Consider the following 25,088-nt stretch of genomic DNA (forward strand, 5'->3'; position numbering starts at 1 on the left):
TTTTAGAGTGCACATACTGATTTGCTGATCAGAAAGCCGGAGAAGAGGTTCCATAAGCCAAAGAAGGCTGACGAGACGATGGATGCCACATTATAATTTGGCGTCACGCCAACACACATCATGCCATAATATGTGAAGTAAAGAAATGTGAAATAGCTGAAGAACAAATACCAGAAAAACTTGGCTGCTGTCCACTCATAGCCAATCATGGCATACACGACCACGCCATATACCAGGGCTTGAGCAAGAATATAAGGTAGTTCAATAACAGCCTACAAGAAATTAAAAAATTCGGGTTCATTGGTAGCTTAATTTCTTTAAGAACAATCAAGATTGTATCTTAAAAACCAGGATGTATATGATGATAGAGTCAAAACTTGAAACAAAACACACGTAATAATAGGTATCATGATGTCTAAATATTTAACGACATGCATAATTGAAAGGGTATGAATATGCAATGATAATTAAACTAATTTTTTTTATTATCAACCATGTACCTGTCCGAATGCATATGGTAAAGCAGAGTACATTCCTGCAGCTCTTTCTCTGTAAAAGACGGTTCGCTCAATTGACACTATCGGCATTACTGTTGTTGCATTTTGTATTCCAAGTAACAAAGTAGCAATATACATTGAACCCATGGAATTTAGTAGATCTACTTGTGTGTTTCTGTAATCAAGATAAAAAAAAAATTATTTTTGCCAGCACCTTTAGTAGCAGTGATGCCCATATATAAGGATTCTGTAGATACCAATATTTCAGCCAATGGTTGTGTTATAAATTTTATATTTTTCTTTTTTGAAACTAGAATGCCTCAACTAAATGATCTGAGTTGGTATTTCACCATACTAATACCAACTAGCAGTCGGCAACTAAATGGTTTTGGCATCAGACAAATCAAATCATTCCAAAAATGCCGAAAACGGGGTCCTTTACCAAACAAACCATTCTATCAAGGATGACACATGTATTGGATGAAACTTTGGCCTAATTAAGTGAGCTCCAATTGATCCATAATAAAATTACAGAATCCCACATAAGCACCATCATGAAGAATGAAATTGATAATTTATTTTCGCATCTATTATTTGGTTGACAAGCATATGAACTCATGAAAGGACAATAGTTCAAGTACCTTTTTTTGCCAAGCTGCCAGAATATTGATCCCAACAAAAGAGCAACCATGAGAGTGAAGAAGAAGCGAATAGCCGTGTAAGAAGGATTTCTCCAGTATGACAAGTGCTGCTTCCATAAACAAGCAATGCATTGCGTGAAGAAAGGTTGCGAGTACTGAGTCGGGAAGTAGAGGTCACTTGATTCTGGTGGTGGGACACTAAGATCCCTGATCAAAGCCTTGTTTCTCCTGCAATAAAGAAATTATATTTAAAAAGAAAATATTCCTATTTATTTTTGAGCTGGGCCACTATTTAGAACAAATAAAAACAAAGAAAAGGGATTGAATCATGAGAGAATTGTTGCTCACTTGTATAAATCTGAGTTTTTGTATAATTGAGTGAAGTCAACCCCAAGAGCTTCCTCTTGAGCCCCTGAAGTCACCTCCAACATCCATGTTGCGGGATTATAGCCATATTTGATCTTTGGTACACCTGGAACCGCCTTATCAAATTGAAAGCAAACACAAGTGAGCGGGAATTTATATAAACCAGGTTCAAATAAGGAGGAACTTTGGGTTTCAGATTTGTTATTACCTCAAAGTATTCAATCAGTTCTGAAGAATTACCCCCCAATGGACCTACATAGATCTCTTCCCCTCCCCTTTTCAATAGGAAAAGCTGTAATTGATCATTAATAAAATTGATCGTCACATTAACGAATAATAGTAGTTGTAAACACCAAAGATCAAACAAAAGATGACGTTGTACCTCATCGAAAGCTTCAAAGATGTCGATGCTAGGTTGGTGAATGGTGCAAACAACAGTCCTGCCAGTGTTCACAGTATTCCTAACTGTTCTCATAACAATGGCCGCAGCACGAGCATCGAGTCCAGAAGTCGGTTCGTCCATGAAAATGATAGAAGGATTTGCTACAAGCTCAACTGCAATTGTTAGTCTCTTCCTTTGCTCAGTTGATAAACCATTTACACCTGGTAGTCCGACAAGTGAGTTTCTCAGGGGTTGGAGCTCAACAAGCTCCATAACTTCTTCAACAAACATCTGCATACAAAGATACATAATTGTAAGAAACTGAAACCAAACCTTCCAATTCCAAATGTTTCTTTTTAATGAAGTATCTCATGTATATGTTTCCTTCATAAATTTTATTATTTTTTCTCTTCCCTCTAAACTCCAATATACATATTTAAAATAACTAGGGTTCATATCTACTATTGATATTTAGACATAGCTTAAAGCCTTTCAACCAACGAACAAATTGGCATTTTACGATACAAAAATCAAAACAAGCTATTTTAATTAGTATAAATATTTATGTACCTTTCTAGTCTCAGAATCAACATCTAGAGACAGACGAAGCCATGCTGAGAACACAAGGGACTCATAAACAGTCAATTGAGGGGAGTGGATGTCAAACTGCTCACAATACCCCGAAATGCGGGCAAAAGTCTCTTGTTTCTTTGGATAACCCGATATGCAGATAGATCCTTCGATGTATCCTCCTGTCTTTCTCCCGGCCAACACATCCATTAATGTTGTTTTACCAGCTCCACTGACACCCATGAGTGCTGTAAGGACTCCTGGCCTGAAGGACCCACTTACGTTTTTCAAAAGGACCAAGCGGTCCTCATCCAGGCCTTGTGCTTTCATTTCCTACATATATTTAAGTGAAGCTCGAAAGGTCAAGGACTAAAAAGATCACACAATTGCAATTGATCACAGCTGAGACTAAAAGCATAGTAAATTTAGTGAATGAAACATCAAAGAGGATATATCTTCCTTATAATTGTTTTGATTGGACATGCTTTCAAGCATACAGAACTGCATTTGGAATATGCATTATATTCTGGAAGAAGAATGCACAAAAAGAGATGCTGCTGTTCAAATGTTGTTTAGTACTATAGACAAGACACTCGAGCCTGTACACATACACACACATACCTGTGGCATGTCTACTGAGTACTTGATGTCATCAAAAGTGAGGGAGAGTGGTGTAAATGGAAGGACCATGCCTTTCTTGTCTGATCCAATAATCTCACGTGCAGATTTTGCCAGAGTGCTATTGTTTCTAATTGAACTGCCATGCCGGGAACTGCGATGTAGGGATGATGATCTCTTTGCTTTAGATGATCCTTCTAAAATCTCACCGGTTAGATTTGCATGCTTCTCTTTTAGCATCTCTTCAGATACAGTAGGCTGGTCTTTGCCATATGCTGCATTTAAGTAATGTACTTCATGCTTAACATTTGTTATAAAATGAAGGATTTTAATATTATCTGCTACAACTCCTTTTACCTTAAATTTATTTTTTTGGTGGTGTTTCTTCCATTGTTTTCATTTTTTTTTTGTGGTGTTTCTTCCATTGTGAGAGGTCTCTATATATCCAGCACTCTAATTTTATGCGGTCCAAAATTTCTGGATACCTTTTCCATTATGTTTACTGTTTAAAAGGTTAAAGAAATGAGTAATTCTGAGAAGTAATACGCACGATCGAGGAAGGTGACAGCAAGAGTATAGAGAAAATTGAAGAGAAGGGCGAACCCAATCAAGGCACCAATGCCAATCCAGTACCATCTTGATTCAGCAAACATTCCACGGCTGTTCAAGAATGTTGTCCCAATTCTTTCTCCATTAACAATCTGGAAAAATCAAGGAATACATATTGACTCGTTATTTTCTGTTTGATTAAGGATGCGCTCATGTTAGGAAAGATCTCTACCTAAAAATTGCAAAAGTAATAATGAGTTCAAGGGGATCATAATTACTATTGATTGAAGTTAAAATTGATATTTTCAAAATTGCAATGTCAAGTGTCTGTTAATGTTTACATTAGCTTAATTATTCCTTATTTTTATTCCAAGTAGATTACTTTGCCATGCATTTGGGGTTTTGGGCATATACCACATATCAATCAATGTACTTGTAACGCTTCACTGTGCACCAGTATGGCCGTATGGGTGAATACAAACAAAATTTGAACTCAAACCATCTGAATCTTAACTTAAACCAGTAGCTGTGATGTCTTTACCTTGTCCCAACTGTGTCCCATAAACTCGTTTACAGATATAGCATTTTGCACGTACATTAGTGGAGAGCACCAGTAGGCCCATACCCACCATTTCTTGATGCTATCTGTTAAACAGAAGTAAAAGTTGTTTGTAAACATATAACTGCGTGGAGTTCTGCCGGTGCTAAGATCAAAGAAAAAACATTTGCATTTGTACCTCTTGTAAGAATAAATCCACCCAAAGCCATCATAAGTAACAAGGCAAATGATCCAAAAGTGTTTGATATGACCATGTTTCTTGCTAATCCACCCATGAATCGGAAAAGACCACCGCCCATTTGGTTGGTTATAAGAAGAAGGATATATTGCTTAAAAAGCCTACAAAATGAGAAATTAAGATGAAAGTTAATTATCTAGTTGTTTTGATAGTTGAAATTGAACTTGCTTTAGAATAGACAGTTATAATCTCAATAAAATCAAGAAGATAAAAACAATTTCAGCCTGGTATTCAATTACAGTTTTATGTTATTTCTGGTCATTAACATGTACAGAAAATTTCAGTCATGATCAACACTGTCATCAATTCAAGTTGTTTTAATCAACCCTCCTCCTCCTTGGCCCCCTCCCTTAAAAAAATGCTCATAAATAAAACATGTAAATTTCTTTTTAAAACTAGCAGAGTATTTTACTCAGTTTTTTCATTAAATAGAGAACAAAATTAATTAAAAAATCTCAAGAAGTGGTCGTTTATGAGGAAAAATCTAACAGAACATTTTACTCAGTTTTTTCATTAAATAGAAAACAAAATTAATTAAAACATCTCAAGAAATGGTTGTTTATGAGGGAAAATCTTGAAAGCAATTCATTTACAGGAGTAAAGAGCATCCGGTGGGCCTCCTAAGCATTTAAAAATTGAATGGATTGACAAATCCTCTCATATATAATCTGTTAATCTGAATTATACCCAATTATCTGATAAACGTGAGACCTAGGACCAATTTTGGGCTGGCGCCTTTGGTTTGTAACACTTAAGTACAGGTATGTTGAGCTAAATGAGTGGCCTCATGGTACTATCCATGTGCACAAGACAAGACGGTATTTCAATGAATACAACTATTAGAATAACTTAATTACTTTTATATAGCAATCTAAGGTCGGACAAACTTGACATACAAGGAGGTCTACTGTCAGCATGTGCAAGCTCGAAGTTAACAACAATGTATCTGGCGAAAAAGGTTTAAATACCTTCCAACATTTGGATCAAACCCCATGACATAGTATGTCATAAAAACCCAAATAAACACTTCGACGAACGCAATGGGTATCTTGACGAACCACCCTGGCAAGGTGTATGTCCATGCAGGAAAGAAGAGGAGGTCGCGTTGCTTGAAGAAAACCGGCAGCTTCATGATTGTCATGGCCAATTCAGAAAACCCATTGAACATAATCATAATTACTCCAAAGAAAAGTGCACCAAAAAATTTGTTTCCATCGGTTGAAACGTCGTGGTGCATCCTAGTGCGCAAGAACAACGTCATCGTAATGAATGCAATTATTATCAACTGAAAAAACAAACAAACAAATAAACAAACAACCAAACAAATATAATTAAAAAGGCATATGGATTGATTTAACTTTTAAGCACTTTTTTCGTTTGAGTACTTATATTGGTTGATTGGTTCTATCTCCGAATGGTGCTCAACCAACATAATGTACAGGGGAGCTCCTATGGCTATGTACTTGCGTGAGAAATTTCAGCTTACTGGCCTAAATTACAACCATTTTGTGAATTTTAATACGACTTACTTGAGTATTCATGTAGATATAGAGAAAAGAGTTTCTTTTTATCAGCAGAATTTCCCTATCAATCTGAGCCTTCAATAACTCCTTCGTGCTGACGCCATATTTCGATGTTGTCAGAGCTGCAGGGTGGCTCTTGCTCTTATCAAAAGGGACTGCTAGCTCATCAACCATGGCCCGACCAATATGGAAAGACTTGAAAGCCTCCGCAAACTTCTTCACGGGCACATATCGGTATGACTCATCACTCCTTGTCCAATATTGCTGTTGGTCCTTCCTTGATGTCACCTTAATTTGAATCAAAGTAGAATCATTGTTGCATGGTTTGTATTGATTTGATAATAAAAACTTTAGATTTGTTGAAAAATACATGCATTCCAACTAAAAATCCTGAATGTATTAATATAGTCGAAGTGATTGTTTAAGCTTCGTACCTCTTGCAGGAAATCGGCAGCACCCTTTCTCTCAGGGCATTTGAACCCCATGGATTCAAAGAACTCAAGCACATTGCCGCGTGGGCCATGGTAAACAACCAGACCATCAGAAATAAGTATTATGTCGTCAAATAAATCGTATGTCTCTGGTGCCGGCTGGAGAAGTGAGATGACGGCAGTCCCTTGGAGGATGTGGATGGACTGCCTAATAGAGTTCACTATCTGGAACGTGGTTGAGCTGTCAAGCCCAGTTGATATCTCATCCATGAATAGAGCTCTTGCGGGACCCACTAGCATTTCACCTATACAACAAGCAGTATTATGTACCAATGATTGCTATCTAAGCAAATGATAAGACTTGAGATGTATAACAAATGAACACATTATTGCATTAATGAATATATCGAGTTTTCAGGTGATCCACTAGCATCTGACCTCTAGAAAAGGGTTAAGATCTGTGTACCAGTATTTGTTGTCTCAGCAAATGATATTGATTTCAGATGTATATGAAATGAACACAATTATTGCAGAATATATTACCTGTTGTGACACGCTTCCTTTGTCCGCCAGAGATACCCCTAATCATATCGTTTCCTACCATGATATCTGCACATATGTCCAGTCCTAATATCTGCAAATGTATAAATAAAAAGTTTAGAAAAATTGACAATAGGAAAACAGAGAAATCACCTGGTGTTTCATTACATTGATTCTGAAAAAGAATCCTTAATTTCCAATTAAAAGTAAGTAAATACCTTCATAATGTAATCTGTAACTACAGTGACTTCTTGGCCTCCCATTGCAACTGCCTGGCAATATATGGAAAATAGTAAGTAAATAATAGAAAATTACCTTCTCTAATTGTAAAATCCATAAGAGTTATTTTCAAATTTCAACATATGATATGAGACAGTTTATTTGTTGTGCTTCTGGAACTGAATTCAACCTTCATGAGTAAATCAATGTCAGGGTCGGGTTTGATATTTGCTGCTTTCTCCCTTCTAGACAACTCAGTTAGCATATCTGAAATTCCATTGAGATATTGTTAAGCACTAATTTTCCAATTCAAGTTTGGTGATATCACAGGTAAGTAGTTATGTTAAATTTGTGTTAGGAACCTGTTAAACACAAAACATATTATTGAAACTTTCATCGAACACCATGTGTGCATCAAAGACAACACATGGATATACATGAACAGTAAAGGTGTATGCTGTTTGGGTTTAACAAAATCCAGTCTTGTCATCTTTACATATCACGTGCGGAGACTACACCATAGTTGTCCCCACTTAGCGCAGAGGTTGAACCGAGATCTCTTCGCATCCCACAAAGGAAGGAACATCAAACACGAGCTTTCTATTGCACATCGTTGTCATCGCTGTACTGGCGAAATTCAAGGGAAGCACCGAGAGGAACTAATAGCGAAGAGAATCAAAACCCATACCTGGTCATTTCACACCACAAGGCCGGAGCGGCGACCACCCCGACAGATCGCCACCTCTTCCTTTTCCACATGGCCGGAGGGGCCGGAGTGCAGACGAAGCCTGGAGCGAGGCGCTGAATTCAGATCCCCCCGGTACCGTAATAGGGAATCTTTTAGAATTGTTGGATCTGGCCGTTCTTTTTAACTTGGCACGAAGCACAAAGCCCAATAATACTGCTTCCTGCACTAGCCCGAATCTCAAAGCAACTGAGAGTTTATCTAAAACCGTAAAGTGAAGGGAATCTTTTACAATATTGGAGAGAATACTTGTCGGCGACTTTTGTCTAAAATACTTGTCGGGAATCTTTTACAACTGAGAGTTTATCTAAAATAACTCAGTTTATCTCAAAGCAACTGAGAGTTTATTTTATTTTCTTGCTGTTGGGCCAAACTTTTGGGCTGGCTCTAAGTCGGAAAAATAGCCCCCTCCCGATCGGGTAAACCACTTTTCTTCCATACATTCCACGTTATTGTGCTAGAGAGAGGAGGATATATGAATTTGTTATAAAAATTATTTTTTTTCATAGAAATTATATGTATTTATGTACTTAAATTAAAGAAGAAAATTATATGTATTTAAAATGAGATTATTAAATGATAAATAATATTTTATATTTTTATAACTTTTGTTATTGTTATAAAAGTTATTTTTTTCATAGAATTTATATATATTTATGTATTTAAATTAAAGAATAAAATTATATTTATTTCAAATGATATTATTAAATGAAAAATAATATTTTATATTTTTATAACTTTTGTTATTGTTATAAAAGTTATTTTTTTCATAGAATTTATATATATTTATGTATTTAAATTAAAGAATAAAATTATATTTATTTAAAATGATATTATTAAATGATAAATAATATTTTTTATCAGATATATGATGTATAATATAATTAATATTATGATATCTTCAATTTGTATTAATTTGACATTATTTTTTATTGAATTTTATTATACTAATTGACTTTTTATCTATAATTTGAATTTAGAAGCAATTTATTTTAGTATCATTCATAATTATTATTTTCATTGGTCTATTTATTTTTATAAAATATGTCATTTTGTATGCAGTGCACAAGCACAATACTAGTAGAAACATATGTATATATGTAACTTCAAAGTTTTTGAAAAAAAAAAAATGGATGTCAATTGATCATCATTTGATTGTAGATCCACCATTTCTTCTCATGACTTCTCATCCTATGCAAAGCTTTAAAAGATAACAGAAAGAGAGAGGATATGGGGCAGTAGTGCAGTTGGTTAGAAAAAAGTCCTAGAACCGATTATCCAAAAGTCAAAAGTTCGAGTCCTTTTCATGACTTACATCCTCTGTAAAGCTTTCAAAGAGAGGGAGAGAGAGAGAGAGAGTGATACCGTATCTAGTACCGACTCCTTGGCACCGAGCAGAAAATGCAAGAGTTTCTCTAACAGTCAACTCGCCCATGTGTAGATCATGTTGACTGATATAAGCAGCTGTTCTCTCTGGTACAAATTCATTCATTTCATGACCGTTGTATGTCACATTTCCTGAAACCTGCATTGGTTTTACCAAAATTTGTATAAATATGTGGATCGAAATGCATTTGGTTTTAAATTTGCAATGAACCAGTTATGATCGATGCTCTACCTTGAGATCTGAACCCAGCTTTCCAGCCAAGGCTAACAGTAAGGTGGTCTTACCAGCACCAGGGGGGCCCAATAGCAATGTCATCCTGTACACAATAATTGTTGTAATTATTTTAATTCAAAAATATTAACATAGTTTAGGTATTCATGAATTTTTTTCAAGGTTCTAAATAACGATTATAGCGCTATAGTTTTTAAGGTTCGAAAAAGCTATAGCGTAGTTATAGTTCAACCATAACTAGTTATTTAGAATCATTATAAAAGAAAAGCGGTTAATAGCATTATAGCTTTTGAAGTCTGAAAAAACTATAGCTAGCTATCTAGAACCCTGAGTTTTTTAATCATCTTGTCGAAACAATTCCTTGGACCCATTATCAAATTATTTAAATTTACTAATTTACACTTAAAAAAAAAGTTGACACTGATTAGCACCAATAATACTTTATTAATTAGTGCATAAAATTTTTTTGTCAAAAGAACAAGTACATACAAAAAAAGGGATATCTGCATAATGTTTCTGAAAAGTATTTTATATAACAAAAATAAATTACCTGCAGGGTTTAATGATACCACTAATATCATGCAATATTGACATCTTTGTTTTCCTGCTGGGTACAATGTGGAGAGAATTTGCTATTGACTAAACAAATAAATTATAAGAAATGAGTTAGTTACATAAATCAATACATTTTAAATAGAAAATGTAAAAACTCGAAATATTTTTTTTTATATTATTTGTTCTTTGAAGCACCTCAATCATGTTCATGGTGGAATTGATAACAGTTGGCAACCCTCTGTTACCCATATAAGCCTCTGCTTCTATGTTCAAGTTCTCATATCTCACTTCTATTGTTGGAAGCTCAATGCCCACTCTGTTAAAAAATAAAATAAGAACAACATAAGTATCAAACATTAATTTTTTTTTCACATTTTGTGTTTTTAAATAAAGAATTATTATTATATTTTATAAATAAAAAAAAATTAATACTACATAAAAATGTTCCGCTGTTCGTTGAAAACATAAATGTGAAGTTCCACTTTTCTAAGAAAAAGAGAACATTTTTTTCTAAGAATAAGAAATATTGAAAAGGCTTAGAAATTAAGAGTACTATTAATTAAGATAGCTACAAGAGTGCCATTGTAGTTGTACAAACCTAAGAATTATCAAAGAAGCGTTTATGGTATGACAAGTGTAGGAATGATATAACTCGAGTGTTTTAGTCCACCAAAAAAAAAATTAAAATAAATATTTATTGAATTAAAGTAAATCCATAAATATTCTAAAGTTAGATTACCAATTTTTTAAAAACTAACATAATACATAATAAAACATAATGAGAATTTAGTCTTTTTATTCAAACCTACTCCATTTACTTTACTACTGTCAAACATCAATAGTAATTGTTTTAAAAATAATTTAGTGAATGAGACAGTATTTATGAAAGTAAAAGTGTTTTTGCTTACGGTATCATTGTAGATACTCCTGTCGGTAATACCGATACACTAAAAAATAACATGTTTCTGTCAGTGTATTCTCAACAATAGTATTTTTTTTTTTTCCTCACAGATACTGTTCCATAAACTAATTTAGGATATACACAAGGACTTAATGAAGGATAAATGTGGCCCGGTGAAAGACAATATAACAAGTTCAATGGTATGGCCAAAATACATGTGGAATTATTCCACATAAATTATCTCAATGCAAAATATCGGAAACCGGTCAAAGCACGCTATCTGAATTCAAACTTGAGTCGCATGACTTTTGTTATATTTTGACAGCTATTTGTGTTATAATATAACACACTTCTTGATCAGGACATAGGACATAAGATAATAGAACTCCAACTTCAAGAAGATATATAAATGTGGACAATTATATATAGAGCTAGCTACCCAAGTCATAAGTACTGGATATATAACTGATTGATTGATAGGTAGAAACATGTGAGCAGTGTCACTTTCTTGTAAATGTCAAAGATAAAACATTTAGATCATTATTCAAAGTTGGACCAATATATATAAAATAATTAGATCTAAATTTAAAGTTGGCTTAATATATAAAATAATTATGTATGTATTGTATATTCTCAATTTTTAGATTAGGTCATTCCCCTTTCCAGGTTGCGAAATTCTGGATTTTTTCAATTTCATTAATTTCTTTATTTCTATGTTATATTAGAAATGATTACTGTAATTTATAATATATTGAGTATTAATGTATCATATACATGATGTACATTTATTAATGTGTATTACTTAAGGTTAATATTAAATAATAATGATGGGCTAAATTGAATAATTGTTAAGTAATTAAGACTAGTTTTTTGAACTGTATATTATAGATTTGTTTTTCAGAATACAATGCATCATGAATTTACATTTTGTTATTCCATTAGTCATATGTGTGAGAGACTAGATATAGATAAATTAAATGAGATTCTCTCAAGTGCCTTGTTATTATGTAAGCCGAATCTGCGGTACTCTTACGCACAAAACAATCATAGATTCAAATATACTTTCACACTTTATTTTAAATTCAACACAAATGGGAGTATTGCAGACAATAACATCCGTCGTTTCCATCAATAAGATCGAGCACCTAAGCCTACCTCGCATATAAGTTCTAACCAGATAAGCGATATTTATAAAATAATCAGCACTAATTAAGCTAAAATTAAGAGCACCTAAGCCTATCTCGCATATAAGCGACACATGTACACACACACACTTTATCTTATTCATTTAATCTCACTTTCAACATAATTTATAACACAAAACAAAATTCTAATCTTAAAACCGCAAAAGTATATCTCATCTCATGCTAAATTTCCATGTTTAAATCATAACAAATTAGCGGCTAAAATTATGAGTCAAACTTATGAATATATATAGATGATTTCGAGATTTTTTGACAACTAGCTGATGACGGATGATATATATATAACATAAAACGATAAGATACAAAAGTTTTTCTAACAAAAAGCGGGACGCATCGCCAATATAGATTAATTTGACATTTTTTAAAATTTCAAAAATAGTGTACGTAGAAACATGAATATTCAAGATTAATTGTCAATTTTTAAAAGTATATATTTTTAGAATTATAGTGAATGGTTCGGATCAACATTTTCAACTTTGAAATTGAAGATATAGACGTGAAGTAAAACACTCGTTTTACTTTGCAAAGTACCTTAGCCCAACTCATATATATATATATATATATATATATATATATATAGAGAGAGAGAGAGAGAGAGAGAGACCAAACAATCGATCTGGACCGCTCAACACGATCTTTTCATTTTCAATTTGAAAATTCAAACACGATCTGGACCGCTCAAAGCGATCTTCATATTGAAATGTGCTTGGAGACCAAATTTTATATTTTTTTGGAATTTTTTTTACTATTAATTAAGCCACTTTGAAAATTGCTGATCTGATGGTCCAAAAATTTTTACTTTTTTTTTTACTCCATGGCTCACCCAAGTCAACCTATATATATATATATATATATATATATATATAGATACAGATATATAGATCTCTATTTTAAAAAAAAAAAATTAAAAAGTACAAAAATAGTGAGTTACTAAAATGAAAACAAAATATGGACCAAAATATACTGAAATGATTAAAAAAAAAATCAGAAGTTCAAAACGTACTAAATTAAATAGCGACCTATTTAAATGAGCAAATCAAAATGTCGACTCAAGTTAGGGGTGTCAACGGGTACAATATATATCGAGTGGAGGTATTTTTATATCTGTATTCGTTATAATAATAAAAAATTTCTTTATCTTTACCTGTTATTTCAAATATAGTACGGGTCAGAAACAAGTTAATTATGGTTTATAAAAAAAAAAGTTTACATTAATGCTTTCAAAAACTCTTTTAAGATATTTGCACCAAGAAAAAAAGGTGCTCCTTGGTAGAGTTAGGTATTAATTTGTCTCTTTAACGAGCTTGAGTTACATATCAAAACTCTGTTTATCCTCGCGGATATTGTGTCATTCTTATATATTGTGCCATTCTTATACTCTTTCAAGCCATAACAAGACCACTTACCGATTAATGCGGTCTTTGAGCTTGAGCAAGAACCTCTCATTGTCCTCCTCAGCAACCCTAACGAGCCGTTCAAGCAACGCCTTCTTCTCATGTTCTCCAAGGTTCTCCACATCAACCTCATTGATCTTTCCAGAGGCTGACACTAGTATTCCACGCCTAACACGGTTGTATGTCGGTAGTTTTTCCAGTGCTGCCCACCGTAAAGCCTCCTCGTCATCCTCCTCCCGTGACGACCTTGAGAACACATCACCCGTTTGTCGCCATGTTGAGCTGTTTCGACTCAAGCTGCCAATCTTTGATAACCCCTCCCCGGATGTAGGATTCATTGCACTCTATCTCTAGCTTCCACTTTGAAGCTTTGAGTACGTATAATTTATGTACTATCGGGAGGGATGAGCAATTTGTGTGCGTATCGGTCAATTTATGTAGCATTTTGGCATTTTGGCATTTTGTAATTTCAAACTCTCAATTAGAATACAAAGTCCTGGTGAGCAATATTTATGTAGCATTTTGGCATCTTCTCATCAGGACTTTCAAAGCATGCATATGCATATCGATCGGTCAATGTGTTGGAGTCTTGAAGTAATGTTCACAAGGCAAATAGTGTTTTCAATTATTAGTTAATTAAAAATGAATTGCGGGTCAAGAAAGCTGCTTGCGCACATCATTATCTAATAATAATCATTACTGAAAGTCAAAATCCAGGGAGTAATTAACAACTGCACGCCCATGAGATCGACTATGTGGATCCGCCCCCTGAATATAAACATTTTATACCACAATAATTATAACTTCAATATATTATTTTTAGAAGTATATATAACTGTCAATATGAGTAATTTTGTGAATATTATGCGAGTCAATTTTTATTTCTTTTCAAAATTTGTATTACAAAAAAGAAAATAATATACTAAAAAAGAATATAGCTTAATTATGGGTTAACTTTCCTCTGTTTCGACAAGTTGTATATTTTTGGGGACTGCAGATTGGTTTGGAGGCTCCTCAAAAATCAAGAAACGCACTGTAATGTATTTAGATTTTTGAGGGTTAAGTTCTCCAAACCAATCTATGATCTCACCAAGAATAGAGTCACATATTGACTTGGACGCTTTGATATTTTTTGAAATCCTCATATTTTGAGGTGTTTTGCTTTTGTTTTAATATGGTATAAATAAAAAATTCTGGTTCGTCCTGGGTGAATATTGAGCAATTAAATCAGCCGCACAGAATGCTACAAATAAAGTGTCACACAAGATGTTGAATCCCAAGAAATGAAATTACAGGAGCTTCTACATGTTTCTCCCTTGATACTTTTCTCACTTTTGATTTTCATCACCAGTACTTCCGTATGTAGAAAGTACGGAATAATCTAGCAATTTTGCACAAAATTTCGGTGTCTTGGTTCCAAATTCAAATTCTTCTTCTCAAAAATTTACCAAGAAATCTCGAACTGATCATAAATTTTGTCTAGAACGGAATGATAAAATTAATAATTGAATAGTATTCAAGTACCTTTATTAACCATTTTGTTAGGATATATTTAACAGGAATTTAATTCACAAAAATGAAACAGAATAAGGATTTCGGCCAAAATGAAGCTAGGGGTACAAACGGATCGGATAGTAGTAAAATCATATCCGTATCCGTTTTTATTATTCGGATACGAATACGGATGGATACGAATTGAATATCAGATATCCGTAGATATATACATAAATATTATCATAATATATATTAAATTATATAGTATATATCTACTATTCAGATATAGATAATTAAAATTCAAAATCATATATGCATCCATATCCACATGGATATTCGAATATCAAATATCCATATTTAATTTTCAGATACAAATTCTGATACAAATTCGGATACGGTCGAATATTATATCCTATTCGTTTGCACCTCTAAATAATGAAGCTCGTTTGACTTCTTATTTCAACCATATGCCTAATAACGCACGGCATTTGCATTTGAAAAATTCTCGCTTCCCGTTTCCATTAGTAATTATCCGCAGTAAAGTGTGACTAGCTTACTTGTCAAATAACTATTAAAAACAAACCCTAAGGTCATGTTTGGTTGTGGAGTAAAGATTAATTTGTTGTAATGCGTAAAGTGCAACAAGTAGTAGAGTAAGCTATATATGACCGTTATTTAGAATATAGGACTTGGTCGGATCAGACCGAAGAAAAATACAATAAAATGACCCGAAATTACTATTTATACCATAATAATAATAATAAAAAAACTAAAACACTCTGATTTTGGGAGAATTTTATATTTAATTTACCCGAACTATCAAGCCAATCTGCGGCCCCCTGAAAAGCCAAAAAATACACTGTAATATTAAATATATTTAGTTTTGAGGGGTCTCCAAACCAATCTGCGACCTCTCAAGTATAGGGCCGTAGATTGGTTTAGAGGTTCTTGTAGATGTGGAATTCCTCATAATTTGAAGTGTTTGGTTTATTTTTTATTTTTGAAATGGTATAAATAAAAATTTCGAATAAAATGATATTTATCTGAGCCAATCCATTAACACTAATTTAACATTTATTTCAAAAATGTATTGTCTATTATTTAATATGTATGTTAATTTTTATTTGATATGATATTTGATTGTTTATCTATTATGTTGTTATTACTGAACTATTAAAATGTTCAATCATCCAATTGCCCTTCAAAGAAAATGAGCCTAATTTATAGGCACATAATATAAATGATGACGAAGATATCTAAAATTTAATAATTCTTTTGATCTAGATTATGTTGTTAAATATTTTATTTTTACTATAAAATTGGATGTACCCTATAATTAGCCATTACATGTCACCAATCAAAATCAAGAACCCTCCATATCTTCTAGAAGCTGGGTCGGTTTCGGATGGTTTTTTTTTTTTTTTAAAGGTTAGTGGAAAGCAGTGTTTTAATATTCGGTCTATTCGGTCGAATGTTCAGTCGAATATTCGTATTCAGTTGGAAACCGAATAGAAAATGAGTATTCGGTCCAATATTCGGTGTCGAATATTCGGCCAAATATTTTTTTTCCGCATATTATATATTCGACCGAATATTTCCGAATAGAGAATAAAAATCCGAATAAGAACCAAATATTTCCAAATAAGAAATAAATATTTCTGAATAAGAACCGAATATTTACGAATAGAGAATAAAAATCTGAATAAGAACCGAATAAGTTATAATTTCATTTATTTAAGTTTGAACTTATGTTTTATTTATGTAGTTTTGTAATTTGTACTATGGGTTGTTAACTTGTACTAACTTATGTTATGTTTTATTTATGATTATTTGTAATGTTTATCTATGTTTATCTATATTTATTAGAGTTAATGCCTATGATTTTTCATTTGAAAATATGAATATATAAATCCAAATAAAAATCTGAATATTCGGCCGCATACTGTATATGCGGTATTCGGTGGCTTTCCGAATACCAAATAAGAATCGATTATTAAAACACTGGTGAAAAGTTTGCACTAAGATATATTGATATAACAAAATATGTACATGTTTGTCACTCAGATCAAATGATACTTGTAACTATTTCTACATTTACAAAATAGCTCATCTCCTAGATTTTGTTACGAAAACAATGAGATCAAACCATTATTTCTGGTTAAACAACGAATAATTTGTTATAAATCTTGATTAAGAATTAAAATAAATTTACTCTAGATTCTTAATTACAAAAATTCAGCAAACAAAGATTAGGACCTACTTAATAGAGCTAACAGGAGCGGAATTAAAATTTTTATTTTTATCTTTCAATTTTTTTAAATATTAATAAAAAGATATATATATTACTATTAGTCTTATCATAAATTAAAATTACATGACATTTATTCATTCAGCTTTCTCAATCTTGAGCTGACAAAAATACTCGTAACTTGTGGTTTGCTTGAGCTGGGTTCGAAAAAAACTAGTAATCAGCTCGCTCTATTGTGCCTCATTCCATCATTAACAAATTAGAGCTTGATCTAGTTCGACTCATTTTTTAGCTCATCGCATGAATTAAATAAAGTTATATTTCAACCTTTTCACTATATTTTTGTATCCAGTGTTTGTTACGAAAAAAAAAAAAAAAAAATCTTTTTTGACTCGTGGTTTATATGCGGTTCACAACATGAAATTGACGAAAATATTTATTATGTATGTGACTCACTGCACGAAGTAACTATTAATGACCTGACTCGACTTTCGTTCTGATATGGGCCGAGTCAGAGCTTTACCTAGCTCGGCTCATTATTCATTGATAGAACCACCTCAATCTCAATTTGCTTGTGCCACCGTTAGATCTAATAGAAATTAAGCCACTAAAAAATTGTTTTTTCATATTTTCAAACGCACATATTAAAAAATACTCTAAAATATTTTATTGCAACAATGTAAACAAAATACAATTACATGCAATGATTATTGCTATAAATTATCACAGCAATTAATTAAACAATCATTATTAATTATGTGTACCTCTTGTACATATGTTGAAAATTTTCTCTTCCTAAAAGAATTGTCTCTTCTCTCTTCCAATCAAACCCTAACAATTCTTGTATCTTCCTCATTCATTGAATCATGGACTGTTTAATTTATCTCTTTTGGAAGTTGAGTTTCTGGATGGAGAAACCAAAGAGAAAAACAAAGAGCACGACAAATCCCAAGATGATGACAGCAACCACCGGTAGGAAGTCATGCTTGAATCCAAAGTATGACTCCACATAATCCTTCACAGATTGTTGAGTACCGTCGTTCATATTCTCAGTGATGTCGCCATACTGCGACACTACCAATCCGTATAGGGTCCACGCTACGGGAGATATATAGTAGTACCATATCCACCATCCCGGTATTTGCTGAAAACAATACCAGTATATTATCATTTCATTGCCAAAACAAAAGCCACAATAACAAGAGAGAGAGGGACTGGAGAGACAAGTTATATAGCATTATATTGGCATAAACAATGAGTTAGGACTGGTGAGCTTCGCTATTTAGTTTTGCTCGGATCTAGGGATGTCAATTTCCACCCATCCCGAACCTAACAGATGGTTAAATGTGTCGGGAATGGATAAATTTTTTGACCCAGCTCAGTTGGACCTATTTCATTGTGTTCTATTAAATTTAGTTTGACTTTTAGTACAAATTAAGGTTTAATACATCTAACTAAGATTAAGTTGCATAAGTAAATTTAAAAAAATTAATAAATAAGTAATCAAAGAGTCAATTAATTACGACCCAATTACACTGCTTCTCTGATCCTTGTGTTGATCCAAATAATATATACTGAATTTATTGAAATGAACACGACAAAGACAATTTAGAGTGTACGTACTGTTTTAGTGATTAGAAAGCCGGAGAAGAGATTCCATAACCCATAAAAGGCTGCTGAGACAATGGACGCCACGTTATAATTTGGGGTGAAGCCGACACACATCATGCCATAAAAGGTGAAGTAAAGCAATGTCAAATAGCTGAAGTACAGGTACCAGAAGAACTTGGCAGCTGTCCAGTCAAAGCCGATCATAGCGTACACAATCAAACAGTATGCCAGAGCTTGAGCGAAAACATAAGGTAGTTCAATAATGGCCTGTAAGAAAATAATTGAATTAGTCATGCTCATCTGTAGGTTAAATTTTCCTTTTTCCAAGTATAATCAATATTTGTTCTATAAAGTGATTGGGATGTACCTGTCCAAATGCATATGGTAAAGCAGAGTACATCCCAGCAGCTCTTTCTCTGTAAAAGACAGTTCGCTCGATTGACACTACCGGCATGACCGTTGATGAATTTTGTACTCCAATCAACAAAGTAGCAACATACATTGAACCCAGGGAGTTTATTAGATCTGTTTGTGTTTTCCTGCAATCAAGATAGAAAATAAAATAAATTTCACATGAAACTATCGTAGCACCAGTGCACGTACATAGCTAAGGCCATTTATAGAATGTTAGAAACCGATAGTTTAGCCAACGGTTGTGGTATCAATTTCTTTTTTGTTTCTTTTGGCACCGGTTTAAGTGCCATCATGTTGAAATAAATTAATGATAAATTGTTTCTGCAGTATTTATTATTTCATTGACAAACATATGAACTCATTCAAAAAAATAGTTCAAGTACGTTTTTTTGCCGAGCTGCCAGAATATGGAACCCAACAAAAGAGCGCAAAAGAGAGTGAAGAAGAAGCGGATAGCAGTGTAAGAAGGATTTCTCCAGTATGATAAGTGTTGCTTCCATAAGCAAGCAATGCATTGTGTGAAGAAAGGTTGCGAGTACTGAGTCGAGAAGTATAGGTCACTTGATTCAGGTGGTGGGACACTAAGATCCTTGATCAAAGCCTTGTTTCTCCTGAAATAAAAGTTTATATTAAAATAGAAAATACTCCAGATATATTTTATTAAATGTATATAATAGTCAAAAGCCTCGAGCTGAGCCACAATTTAAGACAAATGAAAGCAGAGAAAAGGATTGTGTCATGAAAGAATAAGTGCTCACTTGTATAATTCTGAGTTCCTGTATAATTGAGTGAAGTCAACCCCAAGAGCCTCCTCTTGTGCCCCTGAAGTCACCTCCAACATCCATGTCGCGGGATTATAGCCATCTTTGATCTTTGGTACACCTGGAGCCGCCTTAACAAATTGAAAACAAACAAAGGTGAGCGGGGATTTATATAAACCAGGTTCAATTAAGGAAGAACTTTGGGTTTCAGATTTGTTATTACCTCAAAGTATTCGATCAGTTCTGAAGAATTACGCCCCAATGGACCTACATATATCTCTTCACCTCCCCTTTTTAATAAGAAAAGCTGTAATTGATTGTAAGTAAATCAGTGTCACGTTTAAATAACATTAATAATTGCAAACACCATAGTTCTAACAAAAGATGATGTTATACCTCATCGAAAGCTTCAAAGATGTCGATGCTAGGTTGGTGAATGGTGCAAACAACAGTCCTGCCAGTGTTCACAGTATTCCTAACTGTTCTCATAACAATGGCTGCAGCACGAGCATCGAGTCCAGAAGTCGGTTCATCCATGAAAATGATAGAAGGATTCGCAACAAGCTCGACTGCAATTGTTAGTCTCTTCCTTTGTTCAGTTGACAAACCATTCACACCAGGGAGCCCCACAATTGAATCTCTCAACGGGTGGAGCTCCACAAGCTCCATGACTTCTTCAATAAACATCTATATGCGTGCAAAGTTATATAATTGTAAGAAACTAAAGCCAAAGTTTCCAAATGTGAATGTTTCTTTCCTTTTAGTCAAGCACCCTCGTCTAAATTTTTCTTCTAAAAGTTTGATATTTTTCCACCTTTTTCTAACACAGATCAGATAGATAATAAGTTTCAAGTAACTTTCCTTTTCATCTTCATTTGTGATGATATTTTGAATGCAGTTTCAACAAATGCCCACATAGGCATTTTCCCATCTAAAATTCAACAAGCCAATTTTTAATTGGTAATTTGGTATCGATAGTTTTATACCTTTCTTGTCTCATAATCAACGTCAGGAGGCAAACGAAGCCATGCTGAGAACACAAGAGATTCATAGACAGTCACTTGAGGGGAGTGAATATCGAACTGCTCGCAATACCCCGAAATGCGGGCAAAAGTCTCTTGTTTCTTTGGATAGCCTGATATGGTGATAGATCCTTCAATGTATCCTCCTGTCTTCCTCCCGGCCAACACATCCATGAGTGTTGTTTTTCCGGCTCCACTGACACCCATCAGTGCTGTCAGGACTCCTGGTCTGAAGGACCCGCTTACATTCTTCAGGAGGACCAATCGGTCATCCTCCATGCCTTGTCCTTTCATTTCCTGTATTTTTTTTTTGTGAAATTCACAATGTCAAAGACTAAAATCGGGCAAATGCAAGTGATCACAGTTGACACCTAAATGCAAGGAATTAACTAATTATGAATGAAACGTGAAAGAAGAGATATCTTTTATATTATCCTGTTGATAGGACATACTACAAGCATTAGTAAATGCATTTTTGCATGTGGATTATACGAAGAAGGATGTAGGAGACGAGATTTAATTGTTCAAATTCAGTTCAGTGCGTACTATAGGTAATACACGTGTGCCTGTTACACACACACACACAAAAATATGAAACACACACTTGTGGCATGTCGACTGAGTACTTGATCTCATCAAAAGTGAGGGAGAGTGGCGTAAATGGAAGGACCATGCCTTTCTTATCTGATCCAATAATCTCACGTGCAGATTTTGCTGAAATGCTATTCTTTCTCATTGAACTGTCATGCCGGGAACTGCGATGCAGAGAAGATGATCTCTTTCCCCTAGATGATCCTTCTAAAATCTCACCAGTTAGATTTGCATGCTTTTCTTTTAGCATCTCTTCAGATATAGAACCCTGATCTTTGCCATATGCTGCATATAATTAAAGAATTCTTGCTTAACATTTGCTACAAAATGAAGGAATTTAATACTATCTGCTACAAAAAAAAAATTATGTTGGCGTAAAGACTGCTACAGATCATTTGAGTTTCCTTTTTAATGTTTTTGTGGTGTTTCTGTTGTGAGAGGTTTGTGCTGCTAGATACCCCCACCTAATAGAAAATTCAGTTCTCTGCAATGTGTGACAAAATTTCTTGATACCTTTTCTAATTCAATTTAGTGTTTAAAAGTATAAAGAAACAAGCAACTCTGGGAAACAATACGCACGTTCGAGGAAGGTGATGGCAAGAGTATAGAGAAAATTGAAGAGAAGGATGAACCCAATCAAGGCACCGCAGCCTATCCAATACCATCTAGATTCAGCAAATATTCCACGGCTGTTCAAAAATGTTGTCCCAATTCTTTCTCCGTTAACAATCTGGAAAAATCAAGGGTCTATATGTTAGCTCTGTTTTTTTCTTTTTCTTTTCTTCTTTTTTCAGTTCTGATTTGGATGTACACATGTTAGGAAAGAGCTCTATCAGACTAATTGCAAAAGGGATAATGAGTTCAAGGATATCATAATTATGCACTTTGATTAGAGTTAAAATTGATAATTTCACAATAGCATTGTCAAGTGTTAGTTTAAGTTTAGATAGACCGTTTTGCCTTGCCTTTGGGGTTTTGGGCATGTTCCACACATCTATGTACTGATATATATCATTAGAAATTGAACCTAAAATATATGCCTCTTCACTTAAAACCAATAGCTGTGATGTCTTTACCTTGTCCCAACTGTGTCCCATGAACTCGTTTACTGATATAGCATTTTGCGCATACATCAATGGAGAGATCCAGTAGCCCCATATCCACCATTTCTTGACGCTCTCTGTGAAACAAAAGTAGAAGTAAATTATTTGTAAACAGATGTATACACTTCCGGGTATTCTGCCAGTGATAAAAACATTACAAGAATAAGTGTATTTGTACCTCTTGCAAGAATAAATCCACCCAAAACCAGAACAATTAATAAGGCAAAGGATCCAAATGTGTTTGCAATGACCATGTTTCTTGCTAATCCACCCATAAATCGGAAAAGACCACCGGCCATTTGATTGGTCAAAATAAGAAGAAGATACTGCTTAAAAAGCCTACAAATTGTGGAAGTAAGATTAAAGTTAAACAGCTAGTTGTATATATATATACTTCAAACTGAATAGTTACTTAGAATAGATGCAATACAACAGTTCACCAAAATTAAGGAGAGAAACAATGAGAATTTCAGCCTAGTATTCAAATACATAAAGAAAAGAGGTATTTCATCAAACCCAAGTTATTTTTCTTTTATTTTGTTTATAGTAATCAAGGTTGATGAAACCCCACAACAAATAAGTCCACCATCAGCATATACAAGTGCATAACTGCAACAAAATGTATGCGGCAAAGGAGGTTTTATCATTACCTTCCAACATTTGGATCAAACCCTATGACATAGTATGTCATAAAAACCCAAATGAACACTTCAACAAATGCAATGGGGATCTTGACAATCCACCCTGGTATGGTGTAAGTCCATGCAGGGAAGAATAGGAGGTCACGTTGCTTAAAAAAAACCGGCAGCTTCATGATTGTCATAGCCAGCTCAGAAAACCCATTGAACATGATCATCGCTGCTCCGAAGAAAAGTGCACTGAGGAACTTGTTTCCGTCAGATGAGGTGTCGTGATGCATCCTGGTGCGCAAGAACACCGTCATTGCAATGAATGCTATTATTGTCAACTGAAAAAAATGCAATAATAATAAAGAACAAATCTAGCAAACAAATAATAAAACAATCATGATTACAATCACACAAAAAAGGTATGAGAAATGTTTTTTTAGATTCATGGTTTCTAGCGTGTTTCATAAAAAAATTGGGAAAGCTAATGTGAAGAAAATGCTAAGTTACTTTTAATAATTCCAAGTCATAAAATCGTCAAACATAAAAGTAATCAATCCAAGGATCGTTTCAAGTTATGAACCGACACACAAATGTATTGCAAATGCATTCTAGCATAGTTTCAAACATAATATTTTTGATGTATCTGTTTAATTTATCACAAATTTATTTATGCAAATGTAAACGATAGATATTAGAGACTCTTTCTATTTTGATGATTTTTAAATCTTAAATGTGACAAGAATGATAAAATATTATTAATAAAAATACACAGACACAAAGAATATCCATTTTAGCAGAGAATATGTATATGCAATTTCTGGCCTAAATTGCAACATCTTTTAATGAATTTTAATAGGACTTACTTGAGTAAGCATGTAGATGTAGACAAAGGAGTTCCTTTTTATCAGCAAAATTTCCCTATCGACCTGAGCCTTCAATAGCTCCTTCGTGCTGACGCCATATTTTGATGTTGTCAGAGCTGCAGGGTGGCTCTTGCTCCTGTCAAAAGGGACTGCTAGCTCATTCCCCATTGCTTGACCAACATGGAAAGACTTGAAAGCGTCCGCAAATTTCTTCACGGGCACATATCTATACTGCTCATCACTCAACACCCAATATTGTTGTTGGTCTTTCCTTGATGTTACCTATTGTATTTACTTAATAATATGAGTCTTGATGTGAATTTTTTTTAATATAGTCAAAGTGATCATTTAAGCTTCCTACCTCTTGCAAGAAGTCAGCAACTCCCTTTCTCTCGGGGCATTTGAAACCCATGGACTCAAAGAATTCGAGAACATTGTCACGGGGACCATGGTAAACAACCTGGCCATCAGAGATAAGTATTATGTCATCAAATAATTCATAGGTCTCTGGTGCCGGCTGGAGTAGTGAGATGACAGCAGTTCCTTGGAGGATGTGGATTGACTGTCTGATGGAATTCACTATTTGAAATGTGGTTGAGCTGTCAAGACCAGTTGATATCTCATCCATGAATAGAGCTTTTGCAGGACCCACTAGCATTTCACCTATACAAAAGAGCAGTGTTATGTTCCAATAATTGGTATCGCAGTATATGGTGAAGACTTGAGATGTATAACAAATGCACACAGCATTGCAACAATGAACAGAGCTTTTATAACTTACTAGCATCTGACCTATAGAAA

General features: G+C 33.9%; 1 protein-coding gene across 7 annotated transcripts in view; it reads right to left on the reverse strand.

Annotated features, from left to right (window-relative positions):
• The window catches only part of LOC144562782 (ABC transporter G family member 36-like), an 83,435-nt gene that overhangs the window by 27,606 nt on the left and 30,741 nt on the right, over positions 1-25,088 (reverse strand). For 2 of the 7 annotated variants that reach the window (XM_078312058.1, XM_078312061.1), the window contains exons 9-23: positions 24,649-24,950; positions 24,288-24,569; positions 23,446-23,762; positions 22,974-23,134; positions 22,769-22,872; positions 22,272-22,422; positions 21,706-21,977; positions 21,066-21,398; positions 20,476-20,766; positions 20,303-20,386; positions 20,077-20,210; positions 19,702-19,929; positions 19,272-19,443; positions 18,917-19,171; positions 17,959-18,437 (exon numbers count right to left, since the gene is read on the reverse strand). In XM_078312058.1, the coding sequence (XP_078168184.1) occupies positions 18,174-18,437; positions 18,917-19,171; positions 19,272-19,443; positions 19,702-19,929; positions 20,077-20,210; positions 20,303-20,386; positions 20,476-20,766; positions 21,066-21,398; positions 21,706-21,977; positions 22,272-22,422; positions 22,769-22,872; positions 22,974-23,134; positions 23,446-23,762; positions 24,288-24,569; positions 24,649-24,950 (3,350 nt within the window). In that variant the 3' untranslated portion in view covers positions 17,959-18,173. Of the gene's footprint in view, positions 1-17; positions 273-500; positions 673-1,138; positions 1,367-1,486; positions 1,621-1,712; positions 1,797-1,886; positions 2,178-2,456; positions 2,790-3,077; positions 3,350-3,624; positions 3,776-4,164; positions 4,269-4,360; positions 4,522-5,388; positions 5,706-5,949; positions 6,232-6,377; positions 6,680-6,917; positions 7,009-7,132; positions 7,187-7,323; positions 7,401-7,495; positions 7,964-9,243; positions 9,404-9,496; positions 9,582-10,046; positions 10,136-10,246; positions 10,368-13,563; positions 13,953-17,958; positions 18,438-18,916; positions 19,172-19,271; positions 19,444-19,701; positions 19,930-20,076; positions 20,211-20,302; positions 20,387-20,475; positions 20,767-21,065; positions 21,399-21,705; positions 21,978-22,271; positions 22,423-22,768; positions 22,873-22,973; positions 23,135-23,445; positions 23,763-24,287; positions 24,570-24,648; positions 24,951-25,088 lie in introns of those variants that run through there. The other 5 variants (XM_078312060.1, XM_078312065.1, XM_078312066.1 and 2 more) reach the window with 5 other exon arrangements.

This window comes from Carex rostrata, chromosome 12, assembly GCF_964058835.1.
Source record: "Carex rostrata chromosome 12, lpCarRost1.2, whole genome shotgun sequence".
Taxonomy (NCBI): Eukaryota; Viridiplantae; Streptophyta; class Magnoliopsida; order Poales; family Cyperaceae; genus Carex; species Carex rostrata.